The sequence below is a fragment of the Aotus nancymaae genome, unplaced genomic scaffold (genome assembly GCF_030222135.1).
Source record: "Aotus nancymaae isolate 86718 unplaced genomic scaffold, 86718_ANA_hifiasm-v0.15.2.pri h1tg000003l, whole genome shotgun sequence".
NCBI lineage: Eukaryota > Metazoa > Chordata > Mammalia > Primates > Aotidae > Aotus > Aotus nancymaae.
In genome coordinates, this window is record NW_026988414.1 from 55,023,247 (window position 1) to 55,042,256 (window position 19,010).

Below are 19,010 nucleotides of genomic sequence, written 5' to 3' on the forward strand. Positions count from 1 at the left end.
CCTCCTTTCCTTCTGTTCACTGATGATGCATTCTCTTGAGTCCCCCGGGTCTCCTCTGGACTGTCCTGCACCCCTGTGTGCTTCTGCCTCCCTGCTTTTGAGGCTGTGTGTCCTCTCATGTTGTCTTGCTCTCTTTTTTTGAACTGTTGCTTATTTGGAAATATTTTCAGTTGTTTCCACACATAACTTCTAGATGTTTATGCCTTTTTACAGAGTCAGGTATCCTTTTTCTGGTGTATTTATTTGGTCTGGAATGTGTCAGCTTTTGAGGCCGTAGCACAGATGCTTTGCTCTCTTATGAGACTGGGCAATATGTGGAGACTGGCTTTGTGTGGATTGGAAGTGGAGGTGAAGGGGGAAGGAAGTATCTTGTTGGGAAGAGATACCTGATTGTGGCCGCCAAGTACTTCTTGGGTGGATGGATTTAATAATGATCTTAGTGAATCAGTTGCTGCATATTGAAAAAGAGATGGCTGGTGCTGATGCTGTGGCTCATGCCTGTGATCTCAGCACTTCGCGGGGGCCTAGGTGGGCGGATCACCTGAGGTCAGGAGTTTGAGACCAGCCTGGTCAACATGGTGAAACCCTGTCTTTACTAAAAATACAAAAATTAGCCGGGTGTGATGGCGAGTGCCTGTAATGCCATCTACTCAAAGGCTGAGGCAGGAGAATCGCTTGATGTGGGAGGCAGAGGTTGCGGTGAGCCCAGATTGCGCCATTGCACTCCAGCCTGAGCGACAGAGCAAGACTCCATCTCAAAAAAAAAGAAAAAGAAGTGGCTATTTGAACCTACAACTGAACTTGTAAATGGCAAATGAAATACGGGGTGGGAGAAATACCCTCCCGTTTATATTCACAAAATCATTTTGATCTAGATTGAAATAGCAATGATCTTTGCTCTTTATTATATTGGACAGCTCAGTTTGCGAGTTTTTTGGGTTGGGGACAACTTCTCTGTATGAGACTCACATATTCTACACTTGTTGGAGGAGGCAAAGGTCCTTATCCAGAGACACTTCAGGGAACTGGGGTTTGGCAAGTAGGAAAATAGGTGGAGATGGCACTCAGGGACATTTTATTTTATAATAACTGACTGTGAGCTGAAGATAAATACAAACAAAAGTAGGCAGTGATGCCTTGGACAAAGATTTTACCAAATGGCAGTGTGAAATATTCGCTAGACTAACAGTTCTAATGAGTTTATCCTAGACACTTCTGTTACCAGAGTGTTGGTTAATAATTTACCCTTCCTGAGAGGCAGAGGCAGCAATCACAGGCTGTATAAGCGGGCACTCTGAGGCCCATTGCTTTGCTGAAGCCCGTCTGGGCTGGAGCCATGGAGCTCGTTGGTTGTGACACAAGTATCAAGTGTCTGCAATTTGACACATAGAGGCTTCGGAGAGTTCAGTAAGGCAGAGACATTCAGTGTGATTCACTTCAAATGTTATCTAAAGTAATGGATTACCGTAACTACCCATCTCCTCCACATCAAAAAGAATATAACTCTGTATATTTTTTTAAAGTTTATTTTGAAGTAGGATGGTATTCTATATGGAAGCAGAGGGTGGTGGTAGGAAAATATATTGTTTTAAAGAAATATTTGTGAAGCCTTAGAGAAGGGACAAACTGGGGTTGCTGACTGATACCTGGAATATGCTTTTATTGTCTAACAAAATATTGGATGCAGCTGTACACGTAAGACTTACCCGTTGGCACTGTGATTGATACTGTTAAAAACCTGAGTCTGTTTACCACTTACCATACAATTCGTTTTGATGCAATAGTGAGCACAACTCCACTGTAGATATAAGTACTACTTATGTGAATTTTATTTCCCTGTTTAGTCACTGAATCACATTGTAGTGTTGGCATGGTAAGTTTTGTAATTTGCTTTCCTATGTGAAGAGTGCTTTTCTTCCACCGAATGTTTACTTCTGCATACTTTTTAAAGTTAGGCATTATGTCATTACAAAGATTTACAGTTATTTAATAATGATTTATTGTAGTAATTTATACCGCCAGCTGTGGCACATTTTCACTGGAATTTGTAAATCAAATTTATATAGAAATTTACCAGGACATGCATTTCAGGATTTAATAAAATATATTCTAAAATCGTTTTGAAGTATGTAGTTTAATGCTTACACATTTGGGATTAAGCTTTACTTTAACAGCCATTGTTAGTGTTCAAACTGCTGTGTCTGTCCCACAGCCACTGAAACGAGGAGTCAGTGAGATCTGTTAAAATAAAATATACAGTTTTCAGGTCATCCACTTTGCTTCCAGACCTTTAGTGTCATGTTATATTTGACCTGGGATATTCACGTGGTGTAAAGGGACATGGAAACATCCTGACATTAGGCTCTGTGCAGTTCTGTTAAGTTTTAATCACGGTTAAACTGTGCATCTGGAATCATAACTGAGAGTGGACGTAGTGCACTGTATTCATTTAGAAGCCCTAAGTGTCAGGTTTTCTCTTCCTTTTTCAAAACTTACTGGCTACTAACCATGTGGAATACATTTAGTATTGGCTATGCCAGCTCTCACTCCTGGAGTTTCTTTGTTATGCACAAATACAGCAAGTTATTGTATTTTCTTTCTCGTTTTAAAAAAGATTGTTGAGATTTTGTTTATTTGATGATATATATGTTTCTAGAGAGAGAATATAGAAAAAAAAACTATATAGATTCTTGTATAACTTGTGTGATATTAAAAAATCTAGCAATTTGAGAGGCTGTATTTAAAATCTGTTAATTCCAAGTAATTTATAAGAATGACTTGTTCTCTAAGACTGCATAAGAATTTTACTTCTAAGATTAAACTACTAATTCACAGCTTCAGTCAGCTGGTTATTTTGTGTAGAACAGCATGAAACGTCTCATTTGACTTACTGCTGCCCCCCAAACACATTGACTTCATTGATCAGTTGTTTTAATATTGTGAAGATACAATCTAAATGTACCTTGAAACTAAACTTTCAGGTTATAGTTAATTGTATTTAAAGCAGTAAGCTTTGGACTATCTAAAAAGGAAGTGAAAGCATTTGCAAATATTGTAATCTTTAATTTTTTATGTAGTTTGTATTTGTTCATCATGTTCAGGCACTAGTAAAAAACTTAAAACAAAATGAGCCAAAACAGCTTACCATCTGAAATGTAAATCCAGCTTATCATCGGATCTCTTATTTCTTAAAAGATCTAGTTTCTAAAAAATTAATAGAAAAATCAGCAAACAGTTAATTTTGTCTTCATCTAGGAGTTTTAGTTATAGTATATAAAAAACTGGATCTTTATCTTACTAAGGTGAATTTTTTTTTTTTGAGGCAATTTTCCTCTATTGACCAGGCTGGAGTGCAGTGGTGTGATCTGGACTCACTGCAACCTCCGCCTCCCAGATTCAAGCAATTCTTCTGTCTCAGCCTCCTGAGTAGCTAAGATTACAGGAGCCCACCATCGTGCCCAGCTAATTTTTGTATTTTAGTAGAGATAGGGTTTCATCATGTTGACCAGGCTGGTCTTGAACTCCCAACCTGAAGTGATCACCTGCCTTGGCCTCCAAAGTGCTGTGATTACAGGCGTGAGCCACAGCACCTAGCTGAAAATAATTGTTAAAAATCTTTAAATACATATACATATTACTGTGTTTGGGACAGCACCTTGAGTTAACATTTCTAGAAAAGTTGTTACAACTTTTTATATGATTTATGACTCTTCACAGTATTTGGTATTTACTTTTGTTTTGAGAAAAATTAATCTGCAATGCAAGTAAAGCTGAGAGATAGGGAGATTTCTTGAAATGGAACAAAGATAGACTTTTTTTGAGAAAGTTCATTGCTGATCTGTTAAGTGTGATACTATGTTTTCCTTGAAAGCATTTAACATTTGTGTGCTGAATCGATCATGGAGAATGCTTGAGCTCCTTAGTTTACATTTACTCATCTAGTAAAACTGCGTTACTGTAACCACTCATTTATTCATTCATTCACCCAAATTTTTCAACATTTCTGAATAAGTGGCAAGATGCCAAGCATGGTAAGAATATAGTGGTGAAGCAGATATGAATTTGCTTTCAAGCCTTGATGAGCAGGAGACCTAATAGTTCATTAATAAAAACTTGAAACAGGGTGGCAGCGGTTTTGGCAAGAATGTGTTATGGTCTGTTCAGAGATAACTGAGCTTGGGACCTAAGTAAGAATGATATTTCATTGTAGGAACCTGCCGGATTATTTAGAGTTTGTTTGAGACATCTCTTGCGTTTGCTCATTGGGTATGCCAGGCATTCTGGAGGGATGCCCATTCCCATCTGACAGGATAGATTATCCCCTGGTTAAATGTATAGATTATGTCTAACATCTCCATAATGCAAGGAAAAAGTGGGCTCTATAAGGGAAATGATGTGACTAGCTTAGAGATGAGTGGTGAAGCCATATGCTGTTGGATGAGATGCCAGCCAGTAATAGATGGTAGAGAATTGAAGGTGGAGTATAATTTAAATGTTCAGCCATTTTCAATTTCAGAAATACTTTAGGTAGAAATATTTTAACTGTATAGTACATGTATTGCTATAAATATAAATATCAAATTATTTCTCTGCCTTCACTATTTTTTTCCAACTAGAAATCTTTTAATTATCTTTAGCTTCTTTTCCCTCAGAGCTAAAATTAATTTAGGCATCAGTTCTTGTAGATTCTTTAAAACAGAAAACAAAACTCTAAATTGTTAATTTATTTCTCACAATTACCTAGTTTAGGTCCTCACACTCTGTGATGGGCTGTCCATTTTCTGTTAGTGTTTACTGTAATTTCAAGTATAAATGCATGCAGTATAGATGAATATAAAACTGATGAAATTCCTTCTTCTTGACGCTTATGTTCTAGGAGGATATTTGAATACAAACAAATCCCCTAATTTAATACTTCTGGCTTAGATGTTTGTTTTCTGCTGCACCCTGTACAACATTCCTGGATGAAACATAACATCTGTTATTTAACTATTCTGTTCAGAAACTTAAAGTCCAAATTTCAAGGCCTCTACAGTTTGCCTGTATATTCTCTTTCTAATCTCATGTTTTATTAATTAATATCTTTCATCTATCCAAGGAACAAGGAACAGTGCATCCTTACACTTTCCTTTTTCTTTTTTAAACACAGGATCTCCTTCTGTTGCTCAGGCTGGAGAGCAGTGGCATGACCATGGCTCACTGCAGCCTCAACCTCCCAGGCTCAAGCAGTCCTCTCACCTCAGCCTCCTGAGTAGTTGGGACCACAGGTGTGCACCACCACACCTGGCTAATTTTTTATTTTTTTGTAGAGATGGAATCTCACTCTATTGCCCAGGCTAGTCTCAAACTCCTAGGCTCAAGCTGTTGAGTTTCTTGCCTTGGTCTCCCAAGGTGCTAGGATTACTATACTTTTATTCATGCTTCCCCCACCCATTTGAAATGTTGTCTTCTGTTTGCCTTTTGATATTCTCCTTAGTCTAAGAATCTTGGCTCAAATTGTTCTTTTTACCAAATAACGTATGCTCCTGGATCTATTATAGCTAATAACACATACACTGACTTGTAGACTTCTACTTTTGTAAGTGAGAGTGGTTATTTACATCTTTTATTTCACTGGTACATTTACAAACAGTATCTCCAGCTATACTGTAAATCATGTGAAGTTAGAGGACTTTTCTAAAATGTTCACACTGGGCTAATATGAGCACAGTTGAGAAGCAGGCAAGAACTGTGATTTGAACATCCTGGAGAATGAAACAAAGCTTAATACTGAACTTGTTAAGAGTCATTTCCCCATATACTATTTAGAAACTTAAAATTCTAAAACTCTCTTTGGTTGTCAGGGCCGTCATTATATATTATTATTTTTTATTTTGTTAATTGCTGATATATATATATATATATATATATATATATATATATATAGTGTAAAAAATGAAAAAAGTATTGAAGCTTACACAGAGAAAACAAATGTTTCATTCATTGCCCTCCCCACCTTTTTTTTGGAAGATGGTCTCGCTTTGTTGCCCAGGCTGGAGTGCAGCGGCCCGATTTTGGCTCAGTGTAATCTCCACTTACCTCTACCTCCTGGGTGCTAGCGGTACTCCTGCCTCAGCCTCCTGAGTAGCTGGGACTACAGGCGCCCACCACCACGGCTGGCTAATTTTTGTATTTTTAGTGGAGATAGGGTTTCGCCATGTTGGTAAGTCTGGTCCCAAACTCCTGACCTCAAGTGATCTGCCCAACTCAGCCTCCCAAAGTGCTGGGATTACAGGCATGAGCTACTGCACGCAGTCAAATTCTCCTTTTTTTCTGTTTACCAGATTCTTTCCATTTTAATTTTTGAGACAGTATCTCACTCTGTCGCCCAGGCTGGAGTGCAGTGACATGATCAGGACTCACTGTAGCCTTGACTGCCCTGGGCTCAGGTGACACTCCCACTTCAGCCTCTGGAGTAGCTGGCACCATAGGCACTTAACACCATGTCCAACTAATTCCTGTAGTTTGTGTAGAGATGGGTTTTGCCATATTGCCCAGGCTGGTCTTGAACTCCTAGACTGAAATAATCCTCCTGTCTCAGGCTCCCAAAGTGCTGGATTACAGGTGTGAGCCATCACACCCAGCCTTATTTGCAGATCCTTAAAGCTATTTATAGCAATAGCTTAGCCCCAGTTGAGAAATATTTATTCTTCCTTAGTTTTTCTTTTCTACTCTCTCTTTCTCTTGTATTTCTGTTTCTCCATAAATGATAGTACACAGTGTTTACTGTTCTGCATCTTGCTTTTTACTCTTGATTTGTTTGGAGATGTTGCTTATCTGTACTTAGAGATTTTTTCTCATTCTTTTTAATAACTACTTAATATTCCTTTGGAAATGCTCATAGTAAAATAAAATAGCAAATTCTAGAACTGGGAAGAAGGCATATGTTTGGCAAACAATTAATAATCACAACTACCTATGAAAGGATAAAATGATAGATTGTTGAATTTAAAAAACAGAGCATTTCTAGAGCTCCTCTTTCCTATGCCAAGTCAAATAGGAGACCCTAAGCACTTAGAAGCCTAAAGATACTACCAGATATTAATTGCTGTTTAACTATCAAGAAAGATATGTTCTGCTTAAAACAGGGGATATGCATCACCTTTTCAGAAAATTCTTGTCTAAAATGGTAAAAACCTGGAGAGGCAATGCTGGAAATTTGGATGAGCACATATTTTGAAATCAGACCAACTTGGTCTTGAATTCCCACTTTGACACTTAATATAAGACTTTGGCCAAGTGACTAAACCTTCTTAGCTTAAATTTCCTTATTGGTAAAATGAGAATAATAATACCTATCTCATAGGACCTGCGAAGAATGAATGAAAAAATATTTTATGTTTTGCATAGTACCTGGCACACAACAGGTGCTCAATAAATATAAAGTTCCATCTCCCTGACTCTGTGCCTATCCAGAATGATTCATTTCCTAAGAGCTCTGGATGCTGACTTCTTACTATAATTTTATCTTTTATAAAACTTACCACAATGCCTTGTACATAGTAAGAAGTCCACATTTAGGTGTAGATTTATTCTGTAACTCTTAAAAGTCTGGTTTGGTTTTCTTCATACTTTTCATGAAATTTCTCAAATCTTTAGAAGGTGGGTACAAGGACACATACTTAATTATTTATCTACCCTGTGAAGATGCCCAACTTGGCCAAATGTCAACATTTCAAGCAGTGATTGTGCTTGTGGAATTTTAATAATCTATACTTTCATGGTATACTTTGTATTTCTTTGCATGATGTGATATTTTATGTATTTTAAAAATAGAAAGAATTTCAGATGTTTTAGTATCTGCTACATGGAAAGTATAATTCTTCTTCAATTAACTGGATTAAATTTTTTTTAATTAAAAAAAAAAGTTTAGGCCAGGCACAGTCGCTTGCGCCTGTAATCCCAGCACTTTGAGAAGCTGAGGTGGGCAGATCACTTGAGGCCAAGAGTTCGAGACCAGCCTGGCCAACATGGTGAAACCCTGTCTCTACTAAAAATAAAAAAATTAGCTGGGCATGGTGGCACACAGCTGTAATCCCAGCTACTCTGGAGGCTGAGGTTTGAGAATTCCTTGAACCTAGTAGGTAGAGGTTGTAGTTAGCAAAGATTGGATCACAGCACTCCAGCCTTGGTGACAGAGCAAGACCCTGTTGCCAAAAAAAAAAAAAAAAAAAAAAAAAGTTTAATAAGGTTCATGGGGTTAAATGATGGGGGGGGGATCTGACACTGATTGCAGTCATGGTCAGCATGGCCAATGTGAAGTCAACTGGCTTGTAAGTTTCCTAAAAATTTAATAGTCAGTTCTCACAAGTTGGGAAGAGTAAATCTTGTATACTACTAGATTTTCAACCTTCTGGGTAACTGCTTTGAGCTCTGGTGTGAACACATTTAGGAGAACCAATCCCTGAAAAATGGTCTAGGCTTTGCTACCCGCTTATTTTTTGACTTTGCCTCAGTTTCCTTGCTTGTATAGTAAAGCAATGGGATTAGATTAGTTTCCTAAAATTTTTTGGTAAGACTTTACAATTCTGTGTGTCTTGGGCTGCAGAAGCCAAGAGACCCAGGCTTTATATTACTTGTCTCGTATATTCAGTATCAATATTTTTTTCTTTTCAAAAAAGGTCTCCCCTAGTTAAAAGCAAATATATTTGAGAACCACATTACTGAAGAAATAGCTGTCTTAAAGCCTATGTCTGTACTTGTAGCAGGGCCCCTGATACAGTCACATGTAATGAGTTTACTTACTCCTTTTATATATTACAGTAAACCAAACACTGCATGTTCTCATGCATGAGTGGGAGTTAAACAATGAGAACACATGGACACAGGGAGGGGAACATCACATACTGGGGTCTGTTGCGGGGTGGGGAGCTAGGGGAGGTATAGTATTAGGAGAAGTACCTAATGTAGATGATGGGTTGTTGGGTGCAGCAGGCCACCATGACACCTGTGTAACTATGTAACAAATCTCTATGTTTTGCACTTGTATCCCAGAACTTAAAGTATATTAAAAAACAAAACAAAACAATATAGAGTTTAGGAAAATGCAAAAAGAACGTAATGCAATTCAGTGTTACTTTCATCAGAGGCAGGCATAATAGAAAACATTTTGGTACTTGATACTTTATTTAAATAAGACTTTCATTTATGTGCGAATGAACTCTCCATATATGTTAAGTTAATACAGAATGGGTTGTAGGCCAGGGGTCATGAACTTAGATGGCAATAGTGGCCAGGCACGTAGAGGAATTGAGAGAACCTGGTAGGGTATAAAACGAGGTTACGTGCTGCAGAGAGTAGCTTCTACTCCTCCCCTGCTGATTGTTGTCACGAAGGAACATACGTTTCTGATGCCATATCTCTAATTCTTTGACGCCTCACCTTTTGCCTCTCCCTGCCCATTCCCTCAACAGCTGAACATCCATATTTTAATTTAAAATTTCTTGTGTTTTACATGTTAGGCAATAATTAAACATATGCACACTCATACACACTCACTTAGGAGGAGCCAAGCAAAACACACCTGAAGCCAAACTTGGCCTTTGGGCTTCTGTTTTGAAATCTCTTTTCACACACATACATATGCAGCAACTGATATTTTAGTACTTACATGCTAGGCACTTGGCTAAAACTTTTGCATTAATAAAAATACTTAATCTTCACAACAATGCTGTAAACAGGTACTATTATTTCCACTTGAGAGATGAATAACTTTGGCTAAGCAACTTGCCGAGGTCACACAGTTTTAAAAGGTTCTGCAGTTATTCAAACACCAGAAATCTCACTGTAGAACTCTGACCATCAGTTGGCAAAATTGATTTCCTGGATATATTTCTTCTATATATGCTATAAGCACACACATAAAATGTAAATAACAGCAAGGATCAAGAGAAATTGTTTACTATTAGTTCATTAGTGTACAGTGATACAGTTTGCATATGTGGGCATGACGTGATAAAGCACTGGAATACTATAAGCTTTCACATTTTACACAGTTTTTCTGATAAAGCTCAGTGAGACCAGCGTCAAAATTTCACAGGGAGTTTATATTTCTCTTGCCACAAACTAGACATCCTGAACTTTGGGGCCAAGGTTGTCTGTGTCCAAGGGCAAAAGTTCTCTTTCTTCTCATTGTCATATTTAAACCCCACCCATGGAAATGCTCCAAGTCCTGAGTGATGATCACTTCCTCTGGGCAAGGGTATGAAGAATGAAAGTAGATCTAGCAGGAGGAGTAAATCCCAAAAGACAGAGATAAGTACTTGAGGTCAGAGACTGCGTCTTTTATAGTTTGTCTACATACCAAACTCATTAATATGAATAATCATCTTAGCAGTAGTGGTTGTAGTAGCAAAAGTAATACAAGAAAACAGTCTTCTCCTATGTTTTTACATTAGCATTCATTATTTGTAAGATTTGGGAGGTCTTTTTGAGAAAGTGGTATGAAACTAAGTCTCTCCCATGTTTCTCCTTTAGTTCCACTTTTTTTTTAACCGACATAAAATATTTTCCAACCTTGAAAACTTCAGCCTATAGGAGTAAAAGTACAAGATGGTAGGGAAAAAAAACCTGATATCAGTGTGAACAAAATCTATATATTTATCCATTTAGATTTTTCCCCTGGGGTATTTTGGAAGACCCTTTGACACCATAAGCCTCTTTATGGTTTATTCACTTGGTATGGAATGGGGGAGGAAAAAAGAGCCAGTCCATCTGGCACTATTCTTCTCAACACCCTATACCCATCGTGTGAATGGAAAGAACCCCAAACCTTCATTTTCAGAACTGTATCTCAGCCTCTGGCTCCTGAAGAAAACCAGTGTGGTTCAGATGTGGGATGGGAAGAGTGGTTTGCATTGGCATCAGCCCTGCGGGTGCTTTGGGGCTGGAGCACACAGCTGTGGGTTACAGATGCTTGCTCTCCGGTATTAATGTGGCCAACATGTGAAACCATGACACCCACAATACTACACAAAGGTCCACGCCTCTGATAGTTTGAGAAATAACTCCTTGCTGAAGAAATTCCTTCTTGAAGGGCTGGAATACATTCTAGAATGGAAGGTCCTCTTTCAGAGGGGTAGAACCAGGAAAGAGATGCCTTATAATGTTGGACAGAGCACCAGGGACTGTCTTACAGGATGTCTATAGGCTTGGAAGCTTTAACCAAATAGAAAAAAGAAGTCTGCTCTAAACCTTAGATTCATAAATTCGAAATTGTATGCTACGCATGTAGCAGAAAGCTTATACACTCAAGTCATTGTGTAGTTTCTCTGGAGATGTCAAATGCAAACCATTATTGGTGGTTGTCACTGGCCTGACTCAGGGTGTGTGAGAAATGTTTCCACCAATTTTTATTTCCCTGAGCTGTCTCCAAGTATGGTAGAACCAGAGGAATCTATACACAAGAGAAAAGAAATGAGCATGGGGTTGGATGATACTTCTTTGTAATTTAATAACTAGGACTCTTTTCAGTGTGTGGGGATTTTGTCATTTCTCACTCACGTGGCCCATGCTTCCTTCTAACAGTACACTTGAAGGAGCTGAGATATTTCCATCCCCCATTCAGTTAGTGAGACAGTTTTCTCATTCAGGTACAATTTTCAGTGAAATAGTAGCTTGTAAGTATCTAGAAGTTAGTTTATTGACTCTTATTGCACTTCTGAGTACCTAATAAATAATTTATTAGTCTGATGGATATGTGGCTACCTAACTATGGGGCATGAAATATGCACTGTTTTTCTAATATACTGTGGGGAGACCTGTTTATAAAGTATTTAGTATTGGTTTTATAATGCACTGTTGACAACAGGAGACCACGAAGCTCAAAGATCAATCTCATTTTGGCCCACAGTATTAATGCTGCTTTATAAAGCTCTATGACAGGTCACTTAGATAGTGGTCTTCACAGAAAGGACTCTGTCAGGAAGGCAGGCTGTAGGGGCTGCCAGTACAATAGATGAATGCCTTTGTCTCTGTCCCTAAGGTGACTCTGGTGGTTGCTGATGTTGGCCAGGTGATGGAACCCATCATTTCCCTGCTCTCTAGAGGGATTCTGGACTAGAAGTGCTGAGTTCTGCTAATGCAGACCTTGCTAATTGGGCAGAGAGCTGGTGTGACTTTGGACCACAATTGCAGTTCTGGAGACAGGAGTCGGGCAATAAGGAGTGGAACTTGGCTCTCTTCAGCTTTGTCTTATGTTTATTAATGAAGTGAAATTATTCCATATCTCCGATGGCTTTGTTCAAGTCACATAGGTGACATAGCATAAAGTATTTCGATTTTTATTGGCTTTGGGGAATTTCCTAGTCAGAAATAAAGTCAAAGACATTAGAAAAACTCTACGTACTAAACACTTAGAATTGGGGAAAACCTACATAAAAATTAAGTAATTTTATCCAAAATCAATTCTCAGTGTTTTACTTTATTTTCTTTATAAGAACTACACACTATGAGAATGCTGCATAATGTCAATGATTTATAACGTATGATTGCCCGTCAAAGATATATGTGTTTTTTTGTTTGTTTGTTTGTTTTTGAGATGGAGTCTCACTCTGTCACCCAGGCTGGAGTGCAGTGGTGTGATCTGGACTTACTGCAACCTTCACCTCCTGGGTTCAAGCGATTCTTGTGCCTCAGCCACCTGAGTAGCTGGAACTACAAGTGTGTACTAACATACCTGGATAATTTTTGTATTTTTAGTAGAGACAGGGTTTTACCCCCATGTTGGACAGGCTGGTCTTGAACTCCTGACCTCAAGTGATCCACCTGCCTTGGCCTCCTAAATTGCTGGGATTACTGGCATGAGCCACTGCACCTGGCATGGTGTATGTTTTAGAGCAAGGCATTTTTCTCTTTGTATTGAAAACTCTTTGCTGGTTCTAAGTATTTTACTTCCAAAACTGGGAACTCTGAGCTATACTCTCTTGGACCTAGTCAGCTTGTTTATTATTTCTCACACTTTCACACTTTGTGAGAACCCAGGGTAAGTTCTGCTGTTTGCCATTTCTGTTACTCATTTCTTACTGATTCAGAGTTTCTTTTTTCTTTCTTTCTTTTCTTTCTTCCTTTCTTCTCTTCTTTTCTTTCTTTTCTTTCTTTCTACGGAATTTCACTCTTGTTGCCCAGGCTGCAGTACAGTGGTGCAATCTCACTCACCATGACCTCTGCTTCCCAGGTTCAAACAGTTGTCCTGCCTCAGCCTCCTGAGTAGCTAGGATTACAGGCATGTACCACCACACCGAGCTAATTTTGTATTTTTAGTAGAAATGGTGTTTCTCCATGTTGGTCAGGCTGGTCTCAAACTCCTGACCTCAAGTGGTCCATCTGCCTCGGCCTCCCAAAGTGCTGGGGTTACAGCAGAGTTTCATTTTACCCTTTCCAGTTGGACCCAACCTTTTCTTCCATCTAGGACTCCTCGATTCCTTCCTATCAGGTCTCCCTTAGATGATTTTGTTCATGTAGCTGTCGTTTATTGAGCACCCTGTTAGACCCTGAATTAGCAAAGATAAATTCTGTTCCTTTTAAGAAGTGTACAGTATAGTGGAGGAGAATGGTAATAAATTGACTTTCTAACATGACCGGTTTTAATATATGTATTTCTTAACCACAGATTTTTTTTCTGTATCTCTTAACTGGTTTCTGAGGGAAAAAAAGTCCCCCCCGCTTCCCTCCAGGGGCACCCTTTTCATTTGTGCTCTTGATCATATTCTCTCCTTGGACCCTTTCATACTACCATTTTCCCTCTGGCTTAGATCTTCAATATCCTTTTCTCTGCTGGCTTCGTCCCCTTTGCCTGTGATAGTCTCTTTTTTTCCCTGTAGTGAAAAACAAACTGCCAACTTACGAACATAACCTGTCCCAGGTCCTCTTAACTTTTCAGACCACGTTTCTCTTGTTTTCTTTGCAGAATTTCTCCAGAGAATGTTTTATCTTTTCTGTCTCTTTGTCTTCACAATTTGCTTACTTCTTAATGCCTTTGCAATATGGATTCTGGATATCTGTCAGTTTACAAAGACATTCTCTCTTATGGCATAAAGCCTAATAAAATATTTCAGCCACAAATATACATGAAGAATGGTATACTGAACACCCATTGAGCTGAGTTTAGGAACTAATAATGTACAAACACATCTGAAGACTAGGATTACTATTTAAATTAAACTGTGTCAGTCACTGTCAATCTCCCCATCCGTCTTTCCCCATTTTCCATCCTTAAGCACTATTTTGATTTTGGTATTTGTTATTCCCATGCCTTTTGGTTTGTTCCTACTGAATTTGCTTCTACTTACTATTTCATTTCGTTTTACCATACCCTAATACCGTCTTGTTTTAGATTATTTAAAACTCTCAAGCATTCTATCTTCTGTCAACTGTTTTCCCTTGTCATGTGGAACATTGGATAGTCACAGTGCTCCTGTTAATACGGTTTCTTCTGTCTTTCTCCTGATAACTGTGGGTATCCCCTGAGATTCTAACCTTGGCCACTTGTTTTATCTCTTGTAGCAGGTCTGTGTAGATGGCTGCTGGATTTGGTAACTTCAGTATTAATCAGTTTTCTGACATTTCTAGTTGCCTGGTCATCTGCATGATCTGCTCGCTGTTCCTGCATACTGAGCTTGCTATATATTCCCACAAACCAGTCCATCCCCATTTCTGTTGATAATGCTGCCATTTTCCTAGGCTCAGACTGTTAGAACTTTAGTGTCATTGTTGACACTTCTCATTTATTAGTCATTCTGGTCCCCTTGATTTTATATTTTATCTTCACAGTATCTTTTGTATTATGTCCTTTTTTTTCTATAGTCCTATTGCCAGTAATTTACCCAGTTTGTTTGTTTGTTTATTTATTTAGACAGAATTTCACTCTTCTTGCCCAGTCTGGAGTACAATGGCACAATCTTTGCTCACTGCAACCTCTGCCTTCTGGGTTCAAGCGATTCTCCTGCCTCAGCCTCCCAAATAGCTGGGACGACTAGGCATGCACCACTATGTCTGGGTAATTTTTTTGTATTTTTATTAGAGATGGGGTTTCACCATTTTGGCCAGGATGGTCTTGAACTACTTACCTCAGATGATCCGCCTGCCTCGACCTCCCAAAATGTTGGGATTACAGGCGTGAGCCACTCTGCCCAGCCTATTTTAATATCTTCCTAATTGGACCTTGCTTTTGTCTTTTCACACTTCAGTCCATCTGTTACATTGTTGCCAGATAAATCTTGGAGTAAAATAATGATCAGACCTTATGGCTGTTGAGAAGCTTTTGGTAGTTTTGACTGTTGGTGGATAACAGGCTAAATAGCGACTGTTTATGGTGGGGTATTGGGCCCTTACTTTTAGAATAGTTCCTATCAACCACTGCATCCATTTCATTCATTGTTCTTCTATGTATATCTTCCCTTAGGTTCCTGTCAAACTGTGTTACTTCTCTAGGAATATAATCGACGCTCAGTGCTAGAGCAAAAACTGCCTCTGCATAAAAGCCGTTTTTTTTTGTTAAAAACCACACTGGCTGGAAGGGAGCTCTTAAGTTGTTCAGAATTCTGCTACTTTTTCTTTTTCCATTCTGTTTTTGTTAAGGTTGTTTTGTTCACAGCTTATCTCCTATATTAGATTGTAAACTTGTGAGGAAGGAGTATGTCTTAACTTTTGTGTTCTCCACAGCTTCTTGTACTTGGCAAGGGGCGGGGGGCTTGATTAGTATTCCCTAACAGTAGTTAAAAGTGTCATATTAAGCAGTAGAAGGCCGGGCGCTAGCCGGGCGTGGTGGCACGTGCCTGTGGTCCCAGCTACTTGGGAGGCTGAGGCGGAAGAATTGCTTGAACCCAGGAGGCGGAGGTTTCATTGAACCGAGATTGCACCACTGCACTCCAGCCTGGTGAGACATACCAGGGCTCCGTCTCAAAAAAAAAAAAAAAAAAAAAAAAAAAAAAGGCGGGGGGTAGAAAAGGGAGTAAGAAATTGATCTAGGCAGGACAAAAGTGTATTCATTATCAATTAGCAAATTATTCAGTTATTTCTACTTTGTTACTTTAGTTCTTATCAAAGTTTACTTAGCTGTTGGCTACTATCAGCCTTAGAAATTGTTAACTCTTAAAAATGTGTTTCGTTGGTCATAGGTGTATTACATTTGCAATTTCTTAAAAGTTTTGATGTACTCAGTGCTTTTAAGTAATATTGTCTGGGCATATGTAATTTCCTTTCCCAATCTCTCAATAGGCACACCTTGGGCCCACCCCACCTCCACATAGCCTTAATTACAAATCAGAGGACAGGCTTAGTGAGCAAGACTGGCCAGCATATTTCAAGGTCCCATGTTGTGGGGTTGATACATCTCAAATTGAGGTATGTTGTTTTTTTTTTCTTTTAAGTTACTTGGACATACTCGCATGCTTTGTCTACCTAGTTAAGATATATCTCTCACCTATTCTTCCCGCCAGTCTTTCACTGTTTTTCATACTCATCTTCATTTTATGCAACTCAGATATTGACTTGCTTCCTGACACTTTTTGCCTCTGAAGAAATCATTGAAAGTAGTAGATTTGATGATGGTTATTTGAATGATTTTGAATGTGATAAAGTGTCTGTCTTCTGTTGGTTCTCTCCCTACCTGCACTTATTTCTCTTTTCCTTTTTATCTTCTTTCTTTCATACTGTTCTAGGGTAGTTTATTGTTATCACTATTTTTAATAATAGTACTGTATTAATAGTGTGAGTAGTAAACTTTTAAAACTGAAACTTAACATACTTACAGAAAAGTGCACAAATATGTGTACAGCCTGATACATTTTACAAAGTGAATGTACCCAGGACCACCTGCTAGGTGGAGATACATAACATTACCTGAACCCCATAAGTGTCCCTTTGCCCAGGCACTGTTCTACACCAAAGGCAGTCACTATGCAGATCTTCAAAGCTAATGGTTCAGTCTTCCTATTTTTAACTTGCTGTTAATAGGTTTCTGGCATCTTTTGGGTTTCTTAATTTTGAAAACAATCTCTAAGTTCATCAACATTTGCTTTGTTTCAACATTTTTCAATTTAAATATATATGTATGTAAATAGTCTCTACCAAGACCAGTAGATTGCTTGAGGATAGAAGTTCCTAGACTTGCCTGGGAAACACAGTGAGACCCCATCTTAAAAAAAAAAAGCTAGGTGTGGTGGCTGAGGTGGGAAAGTTGCTTGGAGCCAGGAGTTTGAGGTTACAGTGAGCTATGATTGTGCACTGCACTCTAGCCTGGGTGACAGAGTAAGATCCTATCTCTTAAAAAATAAAAAATAGTCTCTGGTTTTATAAAAATTTTTGAAACTTTAAGTATACTGGGATTTTATTTTTAAGTTGACTTTTTAGGTTTGTAAATTGCACATAGGGGAGTATCATTTTTAGTGTTGTTGGTTTTTTTTTTCCTGTGATAATTCTTTTTTTTTTTTTTATCTTGAGAAAGAGTTTCACTCTTGTTGCTTATTCTGTAGTGCAAAGGCACAATCTGAGCTCACCTCCACCTCCACCTCCACCTCCCAGGTTCAAGCAATTCTCCTACCTCAGCCTCCTGAATAGCTGGGATTACAGGCATGCACCATCATGCCCAGCTAGTTTTTTGTATTTTTAGTAGAGACAGGGTTTCTCCATGTTGGTCAGGCTGGTGTCGAACTCCCAACATCGAGTGATCTGCCCGTCTCAGCCTCCCAAAGTGCTGGGATTACAGGCATGAGCTACCACACCCAGCCTTCTCTGTAGTCATTCTAAAGGCAGTGTTGAGTTTTTTCCAATAATTGCATGAGGTACTGAGCTCTGCCTTGCAACATGATTTTCTTTTTCTTTTTTGAGACGGAGTAGAGTGCAGTGGTGTAATCTTGGGTCGCTGCAAGCTCTGTCTCCTGGGTTCAAGTGATTCTCCTGCCTCAGCCTCCTGAGTAGCTGGGATTACAGGCATGTGCCATGAAGTCCGCTAATTTTTTTTATTTTTAATAGGGATGGGATTTTGGCCATGTTGGCCAGTCTGGTCTTGAACTCCTGATCTCAAGTGATCCGCCTGCCTCAGCCTCCCAAAGTGCTGGGATTATAGGTGTGAGCCACCGTGCCCGGCCTGCAACATAATTTTCTTGGATGTTGGTGAATCTCAATCTTTTTTCCTGACAGTAATTTATACCATTATTATGATATCTTTAATGAGACTGCAAGCTTCTTGGTCCACAGACTGTAGAAGGAAGTAAATAAAGAAATTAACATTACCTTTGCTGGGTGTGGTGGCTCATGCCTATAAATCCCAGCATTTTGGGAGGCCAAGGCAGGTGGATCACTTGAGGCCAGGAGTTCAAGACCAGCCTGGCTAAAATGGTGAAATCCCATCTTTACCAGAAATACAAAAATTAGCTGGGCTTGGTGGCAGGCGCCTGGAATCCTAGCTACTTGGGAGGCTGAGGCAGGAGAATCGCTTGAACCCAGGAGGCACAGCTTTCAGTTACCCAAGATCACGCCACTGTACTCCAGCCTGGAAGACAGAGTGAGATCCTGTCTCAAAAAACAAAAAAAAAAACAAAAACAAAAAATGAATTAACATTACCTTTATAATTCTTGCAACTTTCATGTTCATGTGAAAGTAATTTCCCATTGTGTGTGCCCCCAGCCTGTTTTGTTTGTTTGTTTTTAATTCATTTAAGTAAAGCCGTCACTGGTTCTTTACTTCTGGATTTTCTTATAAAACATTGAATACAGGTTTGGTAGAAAGAAGCCACTGTTACTGTTTGCACTTGAGAGAAGATTAATAAAAGTCACTTTTCTTTTTTTAAACCAAAACAAGGTAGGTAAAATGTTTGACCTTTTGTAGGCACAAGATTCATGCTGACCTCAGCAGCTTTTATATCTGCAAATATCTTGAGTCTAAGGATTCATCATTCCCTAACATTTTGTAAACTACTTCATCTACCATACCCTACTCAAATCCTTTTATTTTTAAATTTTTGTAGTGCATC

The 19,010-nt window shown here is 38.8% G+C and overlaps 1 protein-coding gene across 2 annotated transcripts in view; it reads left to right on the top strand.

Moving 5' to 3' along the window:
* Positions 1-19,010, top strand: part of BNC2 (basonuclin zinc finger protein 2) — a 451,398-nt gene that overhangs the window by 115,324 nt on the left and 317,064 nt on the right. For both annotated transcript variants that reach the window (XM_064381327.1, XM_064381328.1), the window contains exon 2: positions 16,255-16,380. In XM_064381327.1, coding sequence (XP_064237397.1) covers positions 16,255-16,380 — 126 coding nt within the window. The remainder of the gene's footprint in view (positions 1-16,254; positions 16,381-19,010) is intronic.